The 18824-nt window shown below is 37.9% G+C and overlaps 1 protein-coding gene across 8 annotated transcripts in view; it reads left to right on the top strand.

Annotated features, from left to right (window-relative positions):
• Positions 1–18824, top strand: part of UBR5 (ubiquitin protein ligase E3 component n-recognin 5) — a 155952-nt gene that overhangs the window by 114508 nt on the left and 22620 nt on the right. For 5 of the 8 annotated variants that reach the window (XM_005563837.5, XM_015455093.4, XM_015455092.4 and 2 more), the window contains 15 exons: positions 280–440; positions 551–790; positions 4818–4941; positions 5716–5827; positions 6416–6547; positions 7370–7627; positions 8213–8481; positions 8656–8867; positions 12405–12635; positions 13469–13542; positions 14734–14906; positions 15003–15116; positions 16735–16955; positions 18110–18230; positions 18332–18436. In XM_005563837.5, the coding sequence (XP_005563894.3) occupies positions 280–440; positions 551–790; positions 4818–4941; positions 5716–5827; positions 6416–6547; positions 7370–7627; positions 8213–8481; positions 8656–8867; positions 12405–12635; positions 13469–13542; positions 14734–14906; positions 15003–15116; positions 16735–16955; positions 18110–18230; positions 18332–18436 (2547 nt within the window). The remainder of the gene's footprint in view (positions 1–279; positions 441–550; positions 791–4817; positions 4942–5715; positions 5828–6415; positions 6548–7369; positions 7628–8212; positions 8482–8655; positions 8868–12404; positions 12636–13468; positions 13543–14733; positions 14907–15002; positions 15117–16734; positions 16956–18109; positions 18231–18331; positions 18437–18824) is intronic. The other 3 variants (XM_005563838.5, XM_005563836.5, XM_005563835.5) reach the window with 1 other exon arrangement.

The raw sequence follows: 18824 nt of genomic DNA, 5'->3' as shown, positions 1-18824 counted from the left end.
GATTTGATATATTTGGTATTGTTCTTCTAAATATTAGTTGATATACCGAGGACTATGGGACAAAAAATAAGAAATCATACATTTAGGAATCACTATATGTCAAGCACATTGGCAGGTATATTTCATAAATTGACCTTATAAATGTTTTGGTTAAATTTGTTTTGAGGTTTTATTATGAAATGTTAATGCTTAAAAAACGTTAGAACTTATAACTTTATGAGTGTCTAAACATCGTATAAAATATCTTAACATTAATAGAGTGAATATAATTTTGTAAAGCTTTTAGATACTCTACTAGGTACACTAGTGAAAGAACTCCAAAACAAATACACACCTGGACGTAGAGAAGAAGCTATTGCTGTGACAATGAGGTTTCTACGTTCAGTGGCAAGAGTTTTTGTCATTCTGAGTGTGGAAATGGCTTCATCCAAAAAGAAAAAGTAAGGCATCCTTTTTGATTTTGGCTTGGATACCATTTTCACACAGTTTTTGTGATAGCAATTTATGTATATGAAGAGATAGATTGCTTATATTTCTCTTTTTGTTCTAGCAACTTTATTCCACAGCCAATTGGAAAATGCAAGCGTGTATTCCAAGCATTGCTACCTTATGCTGTGGAAGAATTGTGCAACGTAGCAGAGTCACTGATTGTTCCTGTCAGAATGGGGATTGCTCGTCCAACTGCACCATTTACCCTGGCTAGTACTAGCATAGATGCCATGCAGGGCAGTGAAGAATTATTTTCAGTGGAACCACTACCACCACGACCGTCATCTGATCAGTCTAGCAGGTAAAATTGCTACCAGGTAACAGATTCCAATTAATCCTTTCCTTGGAAATGTCGTGTTTGACTTCTAAAACCTTTGCATAAGCACTCAGGTGGTGTACATGATCATTTGTATAACATAAATAACAGCCAAAAAGCTGGAATTTTAAATATTTTTCTACAACAACGATATTATCAAGGACAGGGCTAAAATAACTCCATTATAAATGTTTCTAATTATAAGATTATTTGTTCTTAAGTTTCATTTATCTTTTCTATTTGTTTGATAGTTTCCCTAATTACACTGTAAGCTTGTTGAATCAGGATGTTGAGCAACTTAAAACTTTCTGACGTTCTTTAGCACACTGCTTCTCAAACTTTAATATGTATGAAAATGACTTGGGGCTCTTATTAAAATATAAATGCCCACTCTAGAGGTCGGGAGGTGGGGCCTCCAACTTTGTATGTCTTTCAAGTTCTCAGGTGATGCCACTTCTGCTGGTTTAGGTACCAGACTTTTCAGTAGTAATGCTCTAGATCTTTGGCAAATATTTAGTGTATTTTGTTTTTTCAAGTCTGATTTTATAACCATGTGCATGTGTGATGATGTTTTAATAGGGACCTTTAGGATCTAAAGACCCTTCTCCTCCTTTTCTGGAGAACATCTCTGTTACTAAGGGCGGCCTGCTTTAGTATTTGGGATAGCTCCCAAGTTGTCATCCTTGGGTTTGATCTGGGTTGGTGTTGAGTATCTGCTCTCACTATTCTCCTATATGCCAGTATAATATGTGTCCCAATTTTTCCTTTAATGTCAGGTGTCCCTTTAAATCCAGTTTTGTCTGACAGAGCTCTCCCATAGTGTCCTTGATACTGATATACCTCCAGGACTTGTTGAAAACTTAGAAATCAAGCTGTATTATCTTCAGACTTGTCAAATCTATCCCGTTATTAAATGATTCTGTTAGTGAGATCTGCTTGAACTCCGTATGATTTTCCTGATCTTGATACCCTGTGAGGAACTCATTAGTTACTTAAGTGGTATTAGTTTGTGAATTCTTAGTATCCTTCCCTTGATCTTGTTCTGGAACATAAAAAATCGATGGCTGTTGAACAGATTTTGGGATCATCTCATCTCTAAACACTGCCCATGAAACTGTTCCTAGTAAGTTTCAAGATTTTGTGTCATCTTGTTCTTAGTCTCGTTATTAAAGTATTATATACTCTTAAACTCTCTTTATTCCATTCCCTTTGCTTGTTTCTTGAGGCAACTTCCTAAATCTTCCCAGCAGGAGATCTCATGTTATAATCAAGAAATAGTGCTAATGTTTTCTTCAACTGTTAAAAGTTCTATTATAGTACAGTACATTCTTACCCATAAAGGGTGTATTTTGACTAGTATTCCAAGGATATCTTAAGTTTAAAAACACAGACTTGACCATTCTCTGGGATTTCACTTGTGTTGGATTATAGATGGTGTATATCACCCCATTGAGTGTGAAGTCTTAAGAGTGGTTTTTTCCGTTGCTTCTTTCCACCTCTTGAAAATGTTCTTGTTATGTTCTTAACAAATAATCTGTTTCTACTTTCTTTCCATGTCTTTCATATAACAGTAACTAACAGTTACTGAAATTTTAGTATGTACTAGGAACTTTCCTAAGTATTGTAGACACATTACCTGTTTTAATTTTCCCAATACGTCATAGATAACCACTATCATTCTAGTTTGTAAAATGGGGAAACTACAGCTCAGAAAAGTTAGGCAACTTCTCCAGTGTAACACAGCTAGTTAAAGTTTAGATGCTAGACTTGTCTTGACAGATCCTTCCTTTTTTTTGTATTCTCCTGGATAGTAGATGACAGAGTAGAGAGGAAGACTGCTTGGTGCTTGCTGATAGTGTTGAGCCGCCACACAGTTAACCAACACTGAACCAGGCTTTATAGTGTAGAGTGCAGTCCAAAACTCTCTAAAATGCAGACTTGTAGTTAGAAGTTCTCAAAAGAGAACTTCTGCATCCGTTCATGGCTGAGATAGGTAAGTCTCTTGAGGTATGATTTTTCTGTTTCACTGCTTCATGGTGTTGTCCTTTTAAGATTTATGTTCAGCGTTATATATGTGAGGGTGACAGAAGAGGAGATTACTGTGATGACTTTTTATCCTTTGCTTAGCCTCCGGACTCTCATGTGAAATCTGTGGTTCCTTGAAGCCCTTCTAGCCCAAGAGACATCAGTAGGTACCTTTGGGACTATTCTCTCCAAGTTTTATACAGGATAATCATTTCTCTTTATCACCAGTGTAGCTGTCCTTTTTTTTTTTTTTTTTTTTTTTTCAAATATCTAGCATATATGTGTGTTCCTTAACAAGAGTGGTTTCTCTGCACAGTCTGCCAAATTGCCGGAACTAGAAGTCCCCAAAACTTAGAAGTGTATTAACAGGACTTTTTAGACGAGGTTTCAGGACTGTTGTGCTTCACTGTGCCAGCAAGTCTGTTGGGAAAAAAGTTGAAGTCACACAAGTAACTGGGGAGTTACACAGGTTGAGTATTCCTAATCTGAAAGTGTGAAATCTGAAATGCTGCAAAACCTAAAACTTTCTGAGCACCACCATGATGCTCAGAGGAAATGCTTGTTGGAGCATTTTGGATTTTGGGATTGAGGATGCTCAACTGGTAAATATATGTAATGTAGATACTCCAAACAAACAAACAAACAAAACAAAAAAAAAACCGACACACACAAGATCAAGCACTCTGGTCCCAAGCATTTCAGGTAAGGGATGTTCATGTAATAAGTTTTATGTATTGGTATTTTTAAATTACTCTTTTTAAATTTTTTGTAGAGATTGGGTCTCGCCATGTTGCCCAGGTTGGTCTTAAATTCCTGTCCTCAAGCAATCCTCCCACCTCAGCCTCTCAGAACATTGGGATTACACGCATTAGCCACTATACCCAGCCTGTTTTGGCAGTATTACACATACTAAGTGCATAACTTCTTAAAGTAAGCACTTTGAGGGGACTATAGTTCTTTGGATGTTTGTTCCAGGATGTTTGTTTTAAAAAAGAAATACTCATTAGTTGTGGCTTCACACAATGCTGACTTTTATGTTTTAATATTGAAATCTCTTTAGTGGTTGGAAATACCCTTTTTCATCTCTACAGATTTTCTCTTAGCCTTTCCCACTTTTGTAATCCATAATCTCCGTTTTACCAGTTACTTACAGTTCTAGTGTTAAACATCATATTGAGACCACTTATCTGTTTGTTTGAAAGCATGATGTTTCAGTCAACTCTCAGGTGTAATTGGTTTGATTCTCATTTCTCATAGCAACTGAGATAAGGAAAGAACCTGTCAATGCAATCACTTAAAGATCTTTTGATTTCAACATCTTTTACCCCCCATTTCTTTATAAATAATAGGTGACAGGGTTATTTAGCCAATTTCAGATTTCTGGCCTGTATTTTAAGCTGTATTTTCTGGTTCTCCCTTTTCCTTTTATAATCCAGTCAACTGTCTTTTCTTGGTTGTTTCCAAGTCAGGTGTTTAGGGAAGTGAAACTTTTGCCACTTTGCCTTTGGTTATGACTCTATTTTAAAATCATGCTTTTGAACTGATGTTTTCCCCACAAACATCAGCAAGTCATTAGTTAATAAGCTCATTCAAAGTAGAAATCATGTCAGATCTCCTAAAAGTTAGATCACTTGTATTAAACACTTCCTATTAATGGACAAATGGTGCTGTCAGAGCCTTTGGAAACTGAGACCTGCTGGTGGAGGAGGAAAAATTTTCCTGTAGAATTTTTCGATGGGATGGACTCATACAAATATGTGCATCAACACAGATTTGAAATGACTTAAAAAGAAAAAAACATATTCTGAGATTTATATTTTCTGATATATTATAGATTAAGTATTGTTGGTTTCCAAGAATTCTCAGCTCAGATTTAAAGTCACATCCTAGCAAGTGTCTCAGATGTAATAAATGAGTTAGATAAAAATATGTGTTGCATATCTGAGCTGTGGCAGCAGTATACTCATAAGCTTCTGATTCTTTACAGCTCCAGTCAGTCTCAGTCATCCTACATCATCAGGAATCCACAACAGAGGCGCATCAGCCAGTCACAGCCTGTTCGGGGCAGAGATGAAGAACAGGATGATATTGTTTCAGCGGATGTGGAAGAGGTGATTTTAATTGTGGTAGATTTAAAAAGCTTTTATTTTGTGGGAAAAGAAGAGTAGTCACTAGAAATTACGTTAATAGTAGCTTGAGACTACTATATGCATTTGCATCCAGTTTGTAGGTGTTTGTTATATGTTCTTATTTGTGGTTATACATAGTAAAATTATTTTAATAATTTGTGACTTACTGGATATTAGGAAATTGGACACAAACTTGTCTTTACCTAAGGATTAAGAGTTGAGATAGTCTCAGTGTTAACAGCAAAGATACTCTGTTTTTTTGTTGTTGTTGTTGTTGTTTTTTGAGACGGAGTCTCACTCTGTCACCCAGGCTGGAGTGCAGTGGTGCGATCTCAGCTCACTGCAACCTCTGCCTCCCAGGTTCAAGCGATTCTCCTGCCTCAGCCTCCCGAGTAGCTGAGACTACAGGCACGCACCACGCCTGGCTAATTTTTGTATTTTTAGCAGATTTGGGGTCTCACCATGTTGGCCAGGATGGTTTTGATCTCTTGACTTTGTGATCCGCCCGTCTCCATCTCGGCCTCCCAGAGTGTTGGGATTATAGGTGTGAGCCACTGTGCCTGGCCAGGATGTAATTTTTGATAGCAAATTGTCACTAACAGATGAAGATTTTCAAAACTGCTTGATACATGATTTTGAATTCTCTATGGTTAGGGATCTTTGCATTTTAGTTAACTAGCTACTTTGGGAGAACACTGGTAGAGATAAAGGTTTATTATGTACTTTGATTGTCTACAAATAAGATTCTGGATTTAGGTTGAGGTGGTGGAGGGTGTGGCTGGAGAAGAGGATCATCACGATGAACAGGAAGAACATGGGGAAGAAAATGCTGAGGCAGAGGGACAACATGATGAGCATGATGAAGATGGTATGCAGGTTATTTGAGAAATTACTCAGTATGAGTAAATCAGGTACTTTTAAAGGGAGATATTAAATACAGCGAGAAACTTCATTTGAATGTGTAGTGAAATGGTCAATTTAAACTTTCTGCCAAGGGTTTCTATAGCATTTATTTGGAAAATTTAGGTGCTATATGTAATACATATATAAAATAATTTCCGTTTTTTCTTTTTAAGTCAGTTTCTTAAAAGACTTTTAAAAACGAAATCATAGGTGCATTATGAAACATTTGGAAATTAAAGAAAAGGAAAATAAATCACCCATAATTACACCCAGATGCTGATAACTTGTATATTTACTTTCAGTCCTCCCCTGCACTGCCCTGATGTGCTAGTCTGTTGACTACCATAATTTCCCTAGCCATTCTTCTAAGGTTGAGTAGTTACTGAGTCTTTTTTTAGTAGTTATCCCTTCTCTCTCACACAATTCCCCTTCTCCCCAACTCCCACCCCCCATGCCTTCTTAGTTACCACCCTTATGATGTTCTGGCTTATCAGATCCTGTTTTAAACCATAGTGAGTGTGTGCTTTTTTCTTATTTAAATGTATTTTTTTAGGGAGTGATATGGAGCTGGACTTGTTAGCAGCAGCTGAAACAGAAAGTGATAGTGAAAGTAACCACAGCAACCAAGATAATGCTAGTGGGCGCAGAAGCGTTGTCACTGCAGCGACTGCTGGTTCAGAAGCAGGTATGTTGCCTTATCCCAACAACCTTCTTGCTTATGCTAAGGCTGTGTGTGTGTATTCAGTGTGGATTTGTTCATACTTTGTGTGATATACGCAAGGGTAGCTAAGCATTTTTATAACTTCATCCTTGTTCTCTGGGTATTAGAAAAGAAAGTATTATTTTAATAACTCTTTCTCCAGCTTTTCTGCTTATTAAATAATGAATGAATTTTAAAGTTTATTTAAAAGATTTGTATTTTCTTGTCTTTTTTTTTTTTTTGGAATTGGGTCTCACTCTGTCACCCAGGCTGGATATTCCAGTGGTGCAGTCAGAGTTCTTTCCAGCCTTGACCTCCTGAGCTCCTACCTCAGCCCCCTGAGTAGCTGGGACTACAGGTGCAAGCCACCACATCGGGCTAATTTTTTTTTTTTTTTAAAGAGATGGGATCTTGCTATGTTGTCCAGACTGGTCTTGAGTTCCTGAGCTCAAGGAGTCGTCCCACCTCAGCCTCCTCAGTTGTTGGGATTATAGGCATGTGCCACTACACCCAACTAAAAGTTATTTATTTAGGAGACTGAGGCATACGAATAACTTGAACCCAGGAGGCAGAGGTTGCAGTGAGCCTAGATGGTGACACTGCACTCCTGCCTAAGCCACAGAGCCAGACTTAAGTTATTTTCTAATAAAAACTATTTTAGTGGTGGGTTTTGTGGATTATTAAATACAGTCTGGCATTGTGTTTAATATGTATGTTTAATATGTATGTTTTCCTGAATGAGGGAGTAGATTGTAATTTTAATTATTAAACTCACAATGTTTTTGGTTTTAAAAATAAAAATTTTAGGAGCAAGCAGTGTTCCTGCCTTCTTTTCTGAAGATGATTCTCAATCGAATGACTCGAGTGATTCTGATAGCAGCAGTAGTCAGAGTGACGACATAGAACAGGAGACCTTTATGCTCGATGAACCATTAGAAAGAACCACAAATAGCTCCCATGCCAATGGTGCTGCCCAAGCTCCCCGCTCAATGCAGTGGGCTGTCCGCAACACCCAGCATCAGCGAGCAGCCAGTACAGCCCCTTCCAGTACATCTACACCAGCAGGCAAGTCTGAAAACTTGGTATTCCTAAGAATACTTAGATAGATTTTTAAACTTATGCATGTTCATCTGGGGATAAAATTAGTTTTACGATAGTTCCTCATTGTTTTGTTGAGTTTCAAATATAAAAATTATGCACATATGATTATAGCAGGGTTTCCCAGTCTTTGCATTATTGCATTTTTGGGCTGGATAATTGTGGGAGGCTGTCTTGTGCATTGTGGGATGTTAAGCAGCATCCCTAACCTACACCCACTAGATGCCAGTAAAACCCCTCTCACCCTTCTTCCCCGCCCCTTGGCTCCCACAGTTGTGATAACCAAGAATGTCTGCAGATACTGCCAAATATATAGACCCTTTGGCAGGGTGTGTGGGGGGGTGCTATGGGGATCAGATTTCCCCCAGTTGAGAACTTTATATTAATTCTTGTCCCCTCCATACTCCCCTCCCCAAAATAGTGTGGTTTGGGCAAAGTTTTTTGCTTGGCTACCACAATTGACCATTTAGATTTACATAAGTATATATAATCCCAGAGAAACACAATTAAAAACTAACATTAGCTCATTGTCGTTGTCGTTTTTCCTTATAGCAAGTTCAGCGGGTTTGATTTATATTGATCCTTCAAACTTACGCCGGAGTGGTACCATCAGTACAAGTGCTGCAGCTGCAGCAGCTGCTTTGGAAGCTAGCAACGCCAGCAGTTACCTAACATCTGCAAGCAGTTTAGCCAGGGCTTACAGCATTGTCATTAGACAAATCTCGGACTTGATGGGCCTTATTCCTAAGTATAATCACCTAGTATACTCTCAGATTCCAGCAGCCGTGAAATTGACTTACCAAGATGCAGTAAACTTACAGGTACGAAAGCACTGAAAAGTTTCTCATTCCAGTGTATTTTTTTGGCTGTCAGTTATGAGAATTCCAGTATTAGGGGAATTAAATGTTACAAATGTTTAAAAGTTGACATACTGCTGCTGTATCGAATTTAGCTCTGTTTGGATAGTTTTAACTATTTTAGTTTGGTCTTCATAGAACTATGTAGAAGAAAAGCTTATTCCCACTTGGAACTGGATGGTCAGTATTATGGATTCTACTGAAGCTCAATTACGTTATGGTTCTGCATTAGCATCTGCTGGTGATCCTGGACATCCAAATCATCCTCTTCACGCTTCTCAGAATTCAGCGAGAAGAGAGAGGATGACTGCGCGAGAAGAAGCTAGCTTACGAACACTTGAAGGCAGACGGTATGAAATTCTTCATATATACAGAACGTCCCCAACTTAAAATGGATCTCCAACTTACAATTTTTTTGTTGTTGTTGAGATGGAGTCTCGCACTCTCGCCCAGGCTGGAGTGCAGTGGCGCCATCTTGACTCACTGCAAGCTCCGCCTCCCGGGTTCACGCCATTCTCCTGTCTCAGCCTCCTGAGTAGCTGGGACTACAGGTGTCCGCCACTGCGCCCGGCTAATTTTTTGTATTTTTAGTAGAGACGGGGTTTCGCCGTGTTAGCCAGGATGGTCTAGATCTCCTGACCGTGTGATCCGCCCGTCTTGGCCTCCCAAAGTGCTGGGATTCCAGGTGCGAGCCACCTTGCCTGGTCCCCAATTTATAATTTTTTTGTACTTTATGATGAGTTTATTGGTGGTATTAAATGCACTTATGATGAGTTTATCAGGACATAACCACATCTTCAGTCGAGGAGTATCTATACTTGTGTGTTTAGATAGAATCTTTGTATCCTAGAAGGGTAAAGCTTTTTAGTTGCTGTTATATAAGATCTCATCTTACTGTGAAGGGAGAAAGAAATGACTTGCTTGCATTATTTGTTGAGGCAGAATAGGCTAGTTACCATCCAAGCTATTTTTAAAAATCTATTCATATCATAGGAATCTGATACTAAAGCCTTTTTATTTTTGAAGTTATTGGTCTCTATGTTTGTCTCATTATCCTGAAGACCTCCCCTTCTCCTCTTAGAAAGTTATTTGACTATGATTGGTTATGAATGTACTTTGTACTCAGGAGGGGGAAAGTATGTGCGATTACCAGTGCTGCTCTTTTTTTCGCAAATCACATTTCTTTTTTTCTGCCTCCCCTAGCCTGTTGAATTATAATTAAAATATATATCTATGTATTTGTTATATTCTTTTCTATTCAGTTATAAAGTGACCTTTTTCAGGAGTAGGTATCAGCTCAAATATTGAACAACAGAGCAACAGCAGTAATATAGTAAAAGTACCTCATACCTAAAGTCAAAATCCAAGGATTTGGTTCTATCTCGACCTCAGGATAAACAACTTTGTTACTCTGGGCAGATCATAAAGTGAGGAAAGACAAAGGTCTAAGAGATTACTTAGAAAGACAGTGATAGGCATCTACAGTAGAGGTAATAGTTACTAAAGTAGAGCAGTGAAGACCAAAAGGAGGGGAGAGAAGCATTGAAATCAAAAACAGAATTTAGGGCCTTGTTGAGGGATTAAGTAGCAGGGGCATCATTTATATTTAGACCTTGATCCTGAATAACTAATAGGAAAATTAAAGAGAAAAACCTAGAGTAGTGTAATGGACAAACTTGCTTTTGAACACGTGAGAACTGGGGAAAAAATGGTAGAAATGTCAATTATGCAGAATTGAATGGTTGGTAAAGGTATCTGTTCTAAAGATAGAGATTTGAGAGGTGGCAGCTTTCCTGTCCTAGGAAGGCTGCTTCATAAAGACGAAAGCCTTATCTTTGTTAGGCTGTAGTCCTTACCCCAGAGAACATAGAATTCTGATAACGGATCATGATTGGTGGCGGTGTTCTGTCAGCTTTAATGTAATGATTCACATATCATATATAATTCACCCATTTAAAGTGTCCAATTCCATAGTTTTCCAGCCTTGTATAACCATCATAATGAATTTTGGAATATTTTAATCTTCTCTACAGAAAACCTATTAGCAATCATTCTTCATTTTCCCCTACTTCCCCCCCTTCCCCTTCCTAAGCAACCGTTAATCTGTTTTCCCTCTCAATAGATTCTGGATATTTCCTGTAAATGGAGTCATACAGTATGTGGTCTTTTGTGACTGGGTTCTTTAACTTAGCATAATGATTTTCAGGTTCATCTATATTTAGCATACATCAGTACCTCATTATTTTTCATTTCCTAGTAATATTTCATTGTATGAGCATACTATATTTTGTTTATCCATTCATCAGTTGTACATTTGGGTTGTTTTCACCTTTCCACTATTATGCATAATGCTCATATGAACTTTTGTGTATAGATTTTTGTGTAGATGTGTATTTTCAGTTCTCTTGAATGTATACCTAGTTATGGAACTGCTGGGCCATATGGTAACTGTTTGTAACCCTTTGAAGAACTGGCAATACTGTTTTCCAAAGAGGAAGACATTCTCAGTAGCAGTGTATGTATGAGAGTTTTAGTTTTTCTACATTTTCACCAACACTTACTATCTGTCTTTTGTTATAACTATCCCAGTGGGTGTGACCTAGTATCTTTGATTTGCATTTCCCTAATGGTCAGTGATGTTGATCATCTTTGCATGGGCTAACTGGCCATTCGTTTATCTTCTTTGGAGAAATGTCTTATTTGGATCCTACCCCCCACCTTTTTTTGTTGTTATTGTTGAAACGAGTTTGGCTCTTATTGTCCAGGCTGGAGTACAGTGGTGTGATCTTGGCTCACTGCAATCTCCACCTCCCGGGCTCAAGCGAGTCTCCTGCCTCAGCCTCCTGAGTATCTGGGATTACAGGCACCTGCCACCACGCCCAGCCAACTTTTTTGTATTTTTAGTAGAGATGGGGTTTTGCCATTTTGGCCAGGCTAGTCTTGAACTCGTGACCTGAAGTGATCCACCCACCTTGGTCTCCCAAAGTGCTGGGATTACAGGTGTAAGCCTCTGCACCCGGCCTTGCCCATTTTTGAAATTGGCTTGTCTTTTAAAATTGAGGTGTATGAGTTCTTTATTCTGCTTATAAGCCCATTATCAAATATATAATTTGGGAAGATTTTGTCCCATTCTCCGGGATATCTTTTCACTTTCTTGATGGTACCTTTGAAAGTACAATTTTAATTTTCATAAATTCCAATTTATATCTGGGTGTTTGTTGGTTTGTTTCTTTGAGACAGGGTCTTGCTCTCTTGCCAAGGCTGAGTGCAGTGGCGTGATCTTGGCTCACTGCAACCTTCACCTCCCAGTTTCAAGCAGTTCTCCTGCCTCAGCCTCCCAGGTAGCTGGGATTACAGGCGCCTGCCACCATGCCCAGCTAATTTTTGTACTTTTAGTAGAGACAGGGTTTCACCATGTTGCCCAGGATATCTATGTTTTCTTTCATTGCTTGTGTTTTTGGTGTCATTTTAATGAAGTGATTCTCAAAGTATGGTCCCTAGATAACAGCACCATCAACCTCACGTAAGAGCTATTTAGAAATGCATATTCTGGGGCTCTACCCCAGACCTACTAAAACTCTGGGGATTAGACCAGAGGTCTGTTTTAATAAGCCCTCCAGGTGACTTTGATGGACCCTGAAGTTTGAGAATCACTCTCTTCAGGGAAGGAGTTCCTTTTGCCCTTCCAAAGGATACTGGAATTCCTTTTCTATACAAAGTATAAGACTGTAAATCATGCATAGTGGTTATATTTCTAAAGCTGAGCAGCAGGCTTAACTACTTTGTATTTATGAATATTCTCAGCTCCTAATTTTGCTTATTTATGATAGTAAATTTCACATTTGTGTTCTTCTAATAAACATTGTCATTTCTTTCTGTTCTTATAGACGTGCCACCTTGCTTAGCGCCCGTCAAGGGATGATGTCTGCACGAGGAGACTTCCTAAATTATGCTCTGTCTCTAATGCGGTCTCATAATGATGAGCATTCTGATGTTCTTCCAGTTTTGGATGTTTGCTCATTGAAGCATGTGGCATATGTTTTTCAAGCACTTATATACTGGATTAAGGCAATGAATCAGCAGACAACATTGGATACACCTCAACTAGAACGCAAAAGGTATCCATTCTTGCCATGAGATTGATTTGAGAAATACTTGCTTGGTATGGTCTCTATTAGTACATTGTCAAAATTTGAAGTAAGGAGAATAGCATTGCAAAAGAGAACTAGCACAGGACCATTTTATGTGGGAAAGTGGGCTTGAATTTATCCAACCTTTCCCCATTGCCACTCTTCACTTAAAATAGGAAACCTAAGAATCTGGTTAAACTTCATGCTTGAGATAGTTTGGCCTGATTATCTGTCATCTTCATTTTTTCCTTTTTTTTTTTTTTTTTTTTTTAAAGGGATGGGGTCTGACTGTGTTGCCCAGGCTGGAATGTGGTGGTGCAATCAAAGCTCACTGCAGCCTTGAACTCCTGGGCTCAAGAGATCCTCCTGCCTTAGCCTTCCAAGTAGATAGGACTTACAGGCGTGTGCTACCATGCCTGGCTAATTTCTTAATGTTTTGGAGAGACAGTGTCTCATGATGTTTCCCAGGCTGGTCTTGAAGTCCTGGCCTAAGTGATCCCCCTGCCTTAGCCTCCCAAAGTGTTGGGATTACAGGCTGAGTTACCATGCCCAGTCCATGTTTTCTGTTAGAGTTTATGTAGGTACTCGCTATTTCTTAGGTGATTTGCTTTTTCTTCTATTGAGTCCATTTTGTAATAATAGTACATAAACCTGTTCACTCTACCATTTCCCAGATTCTGACAATATATTGCAATGTTTGAAATTGGTTAGATACATTAGTGACCTTTTTAGTGTGTTTTTGCTTGTGTTTTCCCTGACTTTTGCTACTGTTCATATTATACAAATACTTTAGGTAAAATGACTCACTTGTCTTTTTAAAGGACGCGAGAACTCTTGGAACTGGGTATTGATAATGAAGATTCAGAACATGAAAATGATGATGACACCAATCAAAGTTAGTGCACAGAAAATCTGCTAATCTACTTCAAGAAATGGCTGCCTCAGTAGTTCCCCTTCAAGCTTTTTAACTTCATTATTTTCTGTCTGGGTGGGAATTTCTCTTTTCTTCTCTATGTCTCATTTCTTACATTTTCTGTGCATTTGTGCTTACACATTCTTGCATTATACATTGCAGAACTAAGGATGTATTAAAGAAATGTTACAAACTTTCCAACAGTATTTTTTCTTTATCTTCTATCTTATATTTGTCTTAGTATTATGTTTACCTTTACTCTTAATGTACTGTTACTACATTTAATAAAATCTTAGCAAAACCTTTGTTAATATTGATGCAAAATAGATTTAGTCAAGAAAATGAGAATTACCAGTTACAGCTCCTAAATATCAGAATGCTAGCAATTAATACAATGAAAAGAGAAAATATCCCAACTCCATGCTTTTATCCAAAAGTTTCAATATCACACTTTGGGGTCTAGTGGAGTTTATTTGTGGGTTTCAGTTATTTCAAATGGGGCTAAATAATGCATTCGCCAGTTTGTTATTGTCAACTAGTACTTTTATTCAACCTGTGGAAAGACAATTGGCCTAACTGCCATTTTTTGAGAACCCAGCCATAGCTCACTGCTGTTGATATGTGATATGCAAACAAGGCACTGCCAAAGTTTTACTCCATTGAGGAGATTTGGTGCTAGTGTACTGACTTACTATCAAGATATGTAAATTGTTCAGACATTACTCTGCTTAGCAAATGCTCAGGTTTCAGCTCCTGATCATCTCCTCTGTTTGGAGTTGTCAGTGAGTTGGGTCCTGAATATACTCATGAATCTAACTGTATTTGGGTGGTGGGTATCTCAAAAGATAAAGAGGAGGATATGGGAAACCTCTGTCCAATACAAAATGGCACAATATTGTTAAATGCTGGTTTTTATTTTGCATTTTTTATTGTAACATACACATAACATAAAATTTGCACATAACATAAAACTTACATTGTAACCATATTAAACTGTTACATTTACTTTAAAATACCAAAAGTTTGGACTATAAACTTGTTTTTGTGTGGCATTAAAATTTTATAAAAGAGGTAGTAGGAATTTTGGATTGAGCAGATTAAAGGTCTGTTACCCTAATCCAGTAATTAAATAATTTTCCTAAAAAACAAAACATTTTATCTTTTTATGTTTAGGTGCTACCTTGAATGATAAGGATGATGACTCTCTTCCTGCAGAAACCGGCCAAAACCATCCATTTTTCCGACGTTCAGACTCCATGACATTCCTTGGGTGTATACCCCCAAATCCATTTGAAGTGCCTCTGGCTGAAGCCATCCCCTTGGCTGATCAGCCACATCTGTTGCAGGTGAATTAAACAAGTTAGTCTTAAGGTTTCTTTCTAATTGAGTTTATTTTCTTTAAAGTATTCAATGTAACTAGAGTATTTTTGTTAAAATTTCAGCCAAATGCTAGAAAGGAGGATCTTTTTGGCCGTCCAAGTCAGGGTCTTTATTCTTCATCTGCCAGTAGTGGGAAATGTTTAATGGAGGTTACAGTGGATAGAAACTGCCTAGAGGTAAGACAGTAAAAGTTTTTGCAATATAATATTTATTAAGGACAACTTGTCCCAGCATATAGATTTTTAGAAATGCATTAATTTAGACTATTATATTTTCTGAAATGAAGTGTCAGAATTTCCTGCCTTGTGATACAATGTAGGAAGAATTCCAACACTGTCATTAACTTGCCGTCAGATCACTTCATCCATAAAATACCATCCTCCTTATGTGCTTTGTCTGTTTCACAGAGCTGACTGCTGTATGTGGCTGAAAATTTAAATTTTTCATGTATAATAAAAGTCTGTAGATGAGCATGTGTAATTTTGGCTACAACTTTAACTTGCTGAACTAATTTTAATCAAGACTAGATAAATAAGATAGCATTAATGATGATACCTAATATTTGTGGACTAAATCTGTCTCCTGGGCATTGGTCTCCATCTTCATAACTATGTTTGGTAGAATGCATTATCACCCTGATTTTTTGGGTAAGAAATTGAGTCTTGAAGAGAGTAAGTAAATTTCATGTGGGAATGTCTGTGTCACACAACTAGTTAAGTGGTAGATCTAGTTTTCAGATATAGCTCCGATTTGGGAGCCTAAAATTATACTCTACTGTTTGTCCACTGAAAATGTAGTAAAACATTAAAAAGCAGGTTTAGAAGACATGTAGTTGAACAGAATGTTTTTTATTATCTCAGTAATAAAAAAGAGAATGCAGTACTGAAAATATTAAAAATATATGAGACTTAAGTACCACTGATATTATAAAGATTTATTTAAAAGTTCTCTGAAGTTCCAAGGCAAGAAGTGAATTTATTTTATTTTATTTTATTTATTTTTGTGAGATAGGGTCTCGCTCTGTCACCCAGGCTAGAGTGTAGTGGCACATTCTTGGCTCACTGCAACCTCTTCCTCCTGGGTTCAAGCTATTCTCCTGCCTCAGTCTCCCAAGTAGCTGGGATTACAGGTGCCCGCCACCACGCACGGATAATTATTTTGTATTTTTAGTAAAGACAGGGTTTCGCTATGTTGGCCAGGCTGGTTTCCAAGTTCTGACCTCAAGTGATCCGGCCACTTCAGCCTCCCAGAGTGCTAGGATTACAGGCGTGAGCCACTGTGCTCAGGCCAAAAAGTGAATTTAAGAGGGGGAAAAAAAAAGCCGGATGTGGTGGCTCACGCCTGTAATCCCAGTGCTGGGTGGGTGAGGTGGGTGGATCACTTGAGGTCAAGAGTTCAAGACCATACTGGCCAACATAGCCAAACCCCATCTACCACTAAAATTACAAAAAAATTAGCTGGGCATGGTGGTGGGCGCCTGTAATCCCAGCTACTTGGGAGGCTGAGGCAGGAGAATCGCTTGAACCCAGGAGACGGAGGTTGCAGTAAGCCAAGACTGTGCCACTGTACTCCCGCGTAGGCAACAGAGTGAGACTCCGTCTCAAAAAAAAAATTGTTGTCTGAGGTTGGTTTGGTAAATGCATTGAAATTGGTGGTCAGCTAGGGCCATCAGAACCATTGAAGCTCCAGAAAGGGAAAAAAACTTGCATATGATTCCTGTATTACTAAGTTGAGGACAAAATCTAGTTAGTTTTTTTCCCTTCATTTGTAACTTTTAAATGCAAATATTCATAGGTTCTTCCAACAAAAATGTCTTATGCTGCCAATCTGAAAAATGTAATGAACATGCAAAACCGGCAAAAAAAAGAAGGGGAAGAACAGCCCGTGCTGCCAGAAGAAGCTGAGAGTTCAAAACCAGGGCCATCTGCTCATGATCTTGCTGCACAATTAAAAAGTAGCTTACTAGCAGAAATAGGACTTACTGAAAGTGAAGGGCCACCTCTCACATCTTTCAGGTATTTGCTAAGACCCTTTGTTTTTATTGTTCAGTACAGTGTTAAAAATGTATATCCATGTTTAGTTACTATTTATAGACTTGCTGTTAGCAGTTCAGCTAAGGGGAAACTGAATAATTAGAAAGAGTTGAACTCTCTAGATTTGTGATTCACACTTATCTGTGCTCCTTTTCCAAGTCTGTAATTCTCTTACAAGAGGTAGGTTCTTTATTTATCTAATAAAAATTTGTTAGTATATACTGTGGCTCAGTATGATTTGTTGACTCTGTTTTTTGGTTACATGGCATAATAATTTTTTTGCTTAGATTGGAGTTAAAACCTAGTTTGAAAATAAGATACATTGTATATACATTGTCTAACAACCACATAAGGCAGGGGAGAATTGTGGACTTGGGTGGCCCAAGCTTCCTAGAAGCAGTATGGATTGAATTGAGGTGGTTAGAATGTGCAGAAACAGACTGGAGAGAGTTAGAGGTAAGGAGGCCAGTTAGAAAGGTGTTTGTCATTATTAATAGTTTCAGTTAGTTGGGGGAAAGATGCTGAGGCAGAATGTTGACTTTGGGGATAGAAAGGACATGGTGGAAAGGAAGAGAGACTTAAGATGGACTTGATTACTTTGATGGAACAGGAGGAAGAAAAATTAAAATCTGCTCTAAGTCAGGGCATTAGGGAAAGAGATGGTACTATTGAAAAAAAATCAGAATTGTCATTGTGGTGAAGAAGCCATATTAAGTTTTAGCCATGCTGAGTTTGAATTGAGCATCATCGACGTGGACATATTTATTTAACAAATGGAAATTCTGGTTCATGGTGCAAGTTTGAAGTAGAGGTGAATCTGGGAGTCACCTAAATGGAGATGGACATTGGACTTTAAGGAGAGGAGATAAAATGAAAGATGAAGGTAAGACATAGCCCAGGGATTTATCCGTATGTAGAAGACAGAAGGAATAAGGGAGGAAAAATAATAAGTTCTGTGGGGAACAAGTAGCTATGGAAAAGTTCTCTGTTAGGATGCAGTTTGAAGAAGTTAAGACCTCAGAATATTAAAAAAAATAAATAAAGTAAGTTACTACCATTGAACGAAAAACATCAGTCTTTGAAATTGGCTAAAGTATTTCCTCCCCGCCCCGCCCCTTCCCTTAAACTTCTTACAGGCCACAGTGTAGCTTTATGGGAATGGTTATTTCCCATGATATGCTGCTAGGACGTTGGCGCCTTTCTTTAGAACTGTTCGGCAGGGTATTCATGGAAGATGTTGGAGCAGAACCTGGATCAGTATGTATTTTGTGCACTTTAAATTCCATTCTGCCTGATGAGCACATATTTCAGGGAATAATCTGTCATGCTTTTTTTTTTTTTTTTTTTTTTTTTTTAAGATCCTGACTGAATTGGGTGGTTTTGAGGTAAAAGAATCAAAATTCCGTAGAGAAATGGAAAAACTGAGAAACCAGCAGTCAAGAGATTTATCACTAGAGGTAAAGGTATTTAGATTTTCTTATACTATACCTGTAGCATGCTATTTATATAAATTTTAAAACATACAAAATAACAGTAGCTTTACTTAGGTATATGTACTTATAATTAAAAAATTAAAGAAAATAAAAGACATGTTAAACTGCCAAATTTATTTTTTATTTGTGTGTGTGTGTGTGTGTGGTTTCTTTTTATTTTTTTCTTATTGTAACCATCAAATTTAGAATAGTGGTTTTCTCTGGCAGTTTGGTTCCCTAGCATCCTCTATGAATTTTTTTGTTTTAGTTTTTAAGTATCATTATGCATGCCTTGATTTAAAGATTTTTTTATGTATTTAATTCCATTGAGATTATTATTCATATTGATGCTCAAATTGTGTCTTCTTTGGCTAATGGG

The sequence above is a fragment of the Macaca fascicularis genome, chromosome 8 (genome assembly GCF_037993035.2).
Source record: "Macaca fascicularis isolate 582-1 chromosome 8, T2T-MFA8v1.1".
In the NCBI taxonomy this organism is placed as follows: domain Eukaryota; kingdom Metazoa; phylum Chordata; class Mammalia; order Primates; family Cercopithecidae; genus Macaca; species Macaca fascicularis.
The sequence above is the reverse complement of the archived record's forward strand: the minus strand, read 5'-3'. Positions and strand labels throughout refer to the sequence as shown.